Genomic DNA, 7,042 nt, shown 5'->3' with positions numbered 1-7,042 from the left:
TTACAAACCGTAAAAGAAGAATAGGAACCAAATGAACAACTCCAGTAAGTTTGCAGGATACAAGATGAATACAGCAAATCAATGACATATCTTTGTATCAGAAATGAACAGCATTAATCTAAATTTTGTTGGATAAATTGGATTTTATATGCAAGAGGATATAGCAGGACATTTACTAATATCATATACAAAATTAATCCAAATGTATCAAATCCTAAATGTAAGACCTAAAGCTATAAAACGCTTGGCAAACTGCAAGAAAGCCTTCATAAACTCAGATTAAGGAATTGATTTCTAAATAATACACTTAGAAGCATGAGTAAAATGAGAAAGTATAAAAAATGAGGCTTATTGAAATTTAAAAATTTGCATTTCAAAGAAATGGAGAGAGAAAGTGAATAAATAATATACATAATGGCAAAAATATTTGCACAATGTATTTCTGATTAAGGTTGTGTTTCTGCAATTACTTAAAACACTTAAAATTCAATGCAAATCTCCCAATTAAAATGGAGATTAGCTTAAAAATGAATTTCTCTAAATTAGGTATATAAATGCCTAATATGTTAATTAACAATTCATGACATCCTTAGTTATCAAAAATGTAATTCAGTCCACAAGATACCACTCCACAGGCCCTGTGATCATCTGGACAAAGTAAACTCTAAATTTTTTGACCAACATCCATCCATTGATCTCCCACAATACATCTCAGAGCTTTACTGCCATGGCTGCAATCTGACCAGAGCAGAACAAAGCAGGTGTCCTTAACTGTGAGGCTCATAAATTAGAATATACTTTTGTTTTTGTTCTAAAGCAGCTTATATAGAATTTAAATCATTTGCTCCTTAAATTTAAACCAATTAACGATTAAAATATATAGTCTAATGCTTTGGAGCAGTAGAAAATAGGGAAAATAGCTCTTTGATGGGTTCCTCAAAAATTTTCATGGGAATTGGTATGTTATTAAGTATAGTACTTACAGGTTTGGGAGTCATTTAATGTCAATTTATTTTTTCCAGAAATTCATGTATTCCCCTTTAATTTCCAAATTGTTTTGAACAGAGTTGAATAATCCCTTAAGTTGACTTATTTTTTTTTAGTGGTATTATACCTTTATTCTTAATTAAAACTCATTAATTAACATTTTCCTTTTTCTATTAATTAAAGTAGTCAGATCTTCCTCATTCTCTCCTCTTTTGCTTCTTCTCCTCCTTTGTTTTGGCCTTTTTATCCCTTTCTTCCATTCCATTTTCCTTTATTTCCTACTTTCTCTTTTTTGCATGCTTTTTATTCTCTATTTTCCGTTACCATTCTCTTAATCTCCAAAGAAATGATCACTATAAAAATCTTAATGTTTACTGTGTGTGCATGTGCAAATGTTCCACTCAATATTATAATATTTAAAAACTACATCCTACTTGTAGTAGGAAAACGGTGAGACTAGAGCAGCTAGATAACTTTTCAACTGCTTGACAAAAAAAGTGATGATATTTATTGGAAATAATCTACCTTTCCCAGTTTCATTAATGCTATTTTTTTAAATGGTCAGGTATATTTTATTTGTCAACTGAGAGAAAAATTTAAATATCTTGTAGTACTCTCCTTAGAGCTATCTGCATCTCTTTGTTCCTTAGACTGTAAACAATGGGGTTAAGCAGAGGGGTCAGCACCGTGTATATCACAGCCATCAGCATGTCTCCATTGAAGGAGTCACTGCTCTTAGGCCTCAAATAGACGAAGCAAGCGAATCCATAGTGTACACACACCACAGTGAGGTGGGAGGAACAGGTGGAGAAGGCTTTATACCTCCCCTTTGCAGAAGGCATCTTCACAACTATGGACACGATGAAGATGTAGGAAATCATAATTAAAATAAAACTTCCCACTAGCACGAAGGCAGAGAGCACAAAAATAACCATTTCGTGATAAGAAGTGTAATCACATGCAAGATGAACCACAGGAGAAATGTCACAAAAGAAATGCTGTATGTTGTTGGAATCACAAAAAGATAGGTTGAATATCATGGTGGTGATGCACAGAGAAATCAGGAACCCAGCCACTGAGGAGGCCATCACGAGCTGAAAGCAGATCTTTCTTGTCATAAGGGCATGATAATGCAGCGGGTTCTGAATGGCCGTGTAACGGTCATAGGACATGGCTGCCATGATGAAACAGTTGTTGGATGACAAACCAAAGAAGAAAAACATCTGTGTGGCACACTCAGGAAGAGAAATGGTCTTGCTCTCTGAGAGCAAGTGTGCTAACGTGCGGGGAATGACTGTCATATTGGTACAGGTTTCAGAACAAGACAGGCTGAATAGGAGAAAGTACATGGGGGTGTGAAGCTTTGGACTGAGTTTGATGGCCACCATTATGGACACATTTGCAAATAGAATTGTCACATGGCAGGACAAAATCATTACAAAGAGTAAATTCTTTAGTTCTGGGAAACTGGAAAATCCCCGCAGAAAGAATGTGTTCACCGTAGTGTGATTTTTCATGGCGCCAACGAGCACAATCACTATATCATGGAGACACATTTTGTCAATACCCTGACAATTTTGTAAGAACATCTTGGAAACTGATGGCTGCTGAACTTTAATTCAGGCTCTTTGGACAAGTTTAAGACAACTCCTAGACAATCTGAAAAGAGAGTTAAGTGCAAAAGTAAGAATTAGGAGTTTGAATGATTGTAGTATGAGAATGCACATAAACACAATAGTGTGGGTCCAAATGTCATTTTGGATTCTCTTCACAAAAACAATGCTTATCTCTCTTTCTTCCTCTCTTCATCTGCAAGGCAGAGACAAAGTAACAGTAAACCCTCACCTGCTGGATTTTTTTTTTAATACTGGGGATTGAACTCAGGACTTTGTACTGGCCAGGCAGGTGCCATGCCAATGAGCTATATTCCTGATTCACCTGCTAGATTTTGATATGGTACATTTTCAAATTTTTTAATCTTGTGGTAACTTGGCCCTCGCAAGTGCCTAGTAACTTTTTGATTCAACGAGTAAGACAATTCAGTCACATCACTTCATATTAATATCGCATTTAAAAATTCTGGCGAAATCTGAAAATTTCCAAAACAAATTTTGCATATCTTCCAATGCTTTGCTATCTTTATCAGTACTTTCCACAATTCAGTGCATCCAAGGATGAAATTTTGTAAAAATCATTAGCCAGGTAAATAAATTTAACATGTTGTAACTTGAATTGCTATCTTTGGTAACAGTTGAAACTTGAAATATATAAAATTAATTGTTCTTAAATACTTTTATAAAATTGTCATACTTCTTTTCCAAGTACATAGGATGATATAATGAACTTACCTGGAGTTATTATGATCTCAAAGATCCTGTGTCGCTCCAAATTGGTTTTTTGGGTCATGATGTTCCAATCAACTTTTGAGGTTTTTAGTAGAAACTCTAAGAATATTTTCAGGCTGATATATATAAGTGGTTTGTCTTGCATTACATATGTGAAAAGAATAAAGTTAAGATACTCAAGTGAATTTACAAATCACATTTCTATTTTGATCATTAATTATACAACCTAAGGGAGCAAGAGGAGAAAAATGATTTGTAAATTCTTCATGAAATTTTTATTTTGACTTTGGCCACTATTAAGATGAAAAAAACTGGAAGGGAACAAGTGTGGAAAATGAAAGGCTAGGAGAAAAGAATGCTGATTGGTAATCTTTTTAAAAATTACACCCTGATGAAAGTCAAAATGATTACAGGAATAGTTGAAGATTTACTGCCTTGTATTTGTATGACAGTTGCGAGTAAAAGAATACAAGATGATTCTAGTGAGGTAACAAGCACCTACTCAATATTTATAATGTGCTAGAATTAACCACAGCTGCCTTATACACAGTTTAATCATCTATGCAAAAATGTTGCACTCCAACTTCAAAAACGAGGCAATATATGTAGTGGTTATACCAATACTGGAGGTCATAATCAAACATATAATGACTAAATCTTAGTAATTTATCAGTCAAATCTAGGCATTGGAAACACGGTCTGGAACTAGATATATAGGATCTGTGGGATGTGGGCGTGCATAACTACTGTTGTTAGTAAAGTCAGAGAAGTGGACATTAGTGTAGCAACATGCAAATAACATGCAATAATATGAAGAGAAAACATCACAAGTGTGGTGCACAACTAACACAAGGATGTTAAGATGAGCAAAAAGTCTACCCAAGCAGTCTTCACCCAAGACACAGATGTTGCAATTTTTTCAACAACTCTACAATAACTCTTTACCATGAATGTTTCCCTGCCTATTTACCCCTAAAGGAATAAGTTTTTATTCTTATTGCTTTAGCTACCACTTTTTACAACTTCCTAGGTCTAGTCTTTATCAAAAAAATACTCAAATCTTCTCTGCCACACCTTCAATGCCAGAATATTCTCCAGGTAGTCAATGCAAGTTTTCCGGAAAAGAACTGGCCATCTATCTTCACATATCAGAGCTCACACCTGCATTTTGTGCTTTCTGATCAAGCCCTATTCTTCAATTACTACCAGGTTTTTGTTCCAAATCTATGGTGATGCTGTATCTTTGTTGTAGATATCTTTTGGACCCCCTTTGCTTACAAGCTAGACAGCACTAATATTTTCTAATATTTATTGTGTGTTTCAGCTATAAAGACTGAAATATCTTTATAGCTACCCTAAGAGATAAGTGTTACCACAATCAGTTTGTTTATAATGAGGAAAGTATGGCTTAGAGAGGCACTTAATTGGCAAAAGATGATACTGGTAGTGAAGTGTCTATACTGTCCAGTATATTTACAGTAAACTGTTTACAATTTATTTGGCTACAGGAAAATAGGTCTTCCTAAGAGTAAGGGCCCTAGGTTGGGGTCAAGGTCATGCCTTTTCATGCTCATTTCTAGCTGTTTGCCAATCATTATGTCAGTATCATCCTGCTGCTTTCCAAATGAAAGCATGCCCTCCTTTGGTTCTTTTGTTTGGTGTATAATATTTTCTGAAATATAAAATACCTTATCTATCCTTCGCTACCTAATAGCAACATGGTTTTCTAAAAAAACAAAACAAAACAAAAAACCAATAAAAACACCACTTCTCCTTGGAAGCCTCCCTAACCTCCCTGGCTGTCATTTCACCTAGGTTCACATACCATTTTATCATCATGAGTGTTTATTTGTTTGTTTGTTTGTTTTTTACAAGCTCCACTTTTACCATAGCTGTGGCAAAGGTTTTTGTAAACTTTTATATCCCTCTGCTTTAAGCCTAAACCGAATGAAGGGGGTTTTTTATTATTAAAGTTATCTTGATGATCACAGAAAAATCTGAAATCTCATGTCTTCAGATAATGTTCCATGATTAATACTGCAGTCCATTTATTAATTCCTCCTCAATATACTGCTTAACTTTTGCCTTTGTTTTATTTGGGTATATACTGAAAGCAATTGGTTGCTCGTTAAACAGTTTTTCAGAATCAGGTCACCTTACAAATGGTGAAGGTAACATAAATGTTTTCTAAATGCTTACATATTGATTTTAAGAATTCGTATACAAAAGCAAAAATTTCTCAAAACTCCAGCATTGTCTACATAGTCCAAAAAACAAAACTATCATTTTTATCAGTCTGAATTCATTGCTGGATATAAATTCACACCCATTGTATAAAAGGTCTTCTACCTGGAGCATATCGCAATTTCTTTGTTAAATAAATACACCTCCGTTTACCCACACCTACCAGAAGTTTTTGGACGTGTTTCTCTTTGATGTGACAGTAAGAGTGACTTGAACTTTCTCTGTGATTTTGGCTGAGAATCTTTGAGTTTTGTGACAGTTTTCAGATACACTGATATACATTCTGATTTCTTTATCTATTCAAGAACAGCTGTGATAGAAGATGTATCAATGCGACATTAGTTTCATTGTTCCAGTGACATTGGCACCCAGAGGAGAAAAAAGGATGCCTACAACATTATATTAGCTTCTGTTTCACTCGTCCCTTATCCTCTTTCTACCATTGGTTTTACCTGGAGTTTTGTATTCTACTCTCTATTTTTATATACTTTAAATACTCCCCACCTCAGTTTTCTGGATTATCTCTCTACCAAGAATAACAAACTGAATTTTCAGTTTATCTGTATCTATGGTTTCTTCAACACCTTCTAATAGAAAATAAACACTCACAAGTCCTTCATTATTATAAACTATATTATGATGCTCATTGTAATGTAAAGAAAGACTCTAAATTCCCACCTTCTAAAGTAGAAGCACCTTCCTGTTTCTTTAAAAATTGTGAAGCAATTATGCTCTAAGAGGACTTCATTCTCACAACTTCAGTGAGGCCTTCTGTAGTTCTGTGATTTCTTAAGTGCAGGATAAGTTGTAAGGCAACATTTCTCTTTGAATATTGTGATGTGTCATAAATTTAGAGTCTCCTGTAACATGTAAGATAGTATCATCTTCACTTCTTGTAGATAAATCTCAGGATCCTAAAAATTTTAATGGGAGTCCTAGAACAATCAGTGTCTATAATCTTGAGAACTTTGCTTTCAGTGCAAGGACTCTTATGCTTTCCACCACTCAGTGTGACGTCTACAAAAATGTTTTTAAATCTTCAGACACCATAAAGACTTTTCATTGATGTTTGTTCTTAGTCTTCTAAATACCAATAGAAATTACTGAAATTCAAAATGTTAAAAATCTTGGAAAGTAGTGGTTGTCACAGGCATATTTTACTTCTAGCACAATATCATTCATTTTATAACACTGAAAATCTGTCAGGTCTCCTTCCATATTTACTGGATGAGGAAATGGTCATCATAAGAAAATACTACCTGGGGAACAAGAGGACAGTAGGAAGAAAATTGCTTTCTCATGGGAGTTATTCTTCAGCCCAAGAGTATCTTAATAAGGAAAGTAAACTTTCGAGTTCTTACACTGCCAATCTCTATGGCCAATAGGCTCCTAATTGCTTCTTTCATCATCTTGCCCCTCAGAACCTTCATTACCCGTACTGTCTTCAACCTACTGTTCTTCTTCCA

General features: G+C 34.6%; 1 protein-coding gene across 1 annotated transcript; it reads right to left on the bottom strand.

Annotated features, from left to right (window-relative positions):
• Nucleotides 1-1,583: 1,583 nt before the first annotated feature.
• On the bottom strand, nt 1,584-2,504 carry LOC100735237 (olfactory receptor 10T2-like). The gene has a single exon (XM_023561767.2). It carries the CDS (start codon nt 2,502-2,504, stop codon nt 1,584-1,586), a length of 921 nt encoding a protein of 306 aa, XP_023417535.2.
• Between the last annotated feature and the right edge of the window lie 4,538 nt (nt 2,505-7,042).

Source organism: Cavia porcellus, unplaced genomic scaffold (assembly GCF_034190915.1).
Source record: "Cavia porcellus strain 051 isolate PalLab524CR breed Dunkin Hartley unplaced genomic scaffold, mCavPor4.1 scaffold_9, whole genome shotgun sequence".
NCBI lineage: Eukaryota > Metazoa > Chordata > Mammalia > Rodentia > Caviidae > Cavia > Cavia porcellus.
This window is presented reverse-complemented; position numbering and strand designations above follow the sequence as displayed.

Coding starts and splice junctions, on each gene's coding strand:
- LOC100735237 (XM_023561767.2), bottom strand. CDS start 2,504: ATGAAAAATCACACTACGGTGAACACATTCTTTCTGCGGGGATTTTCC.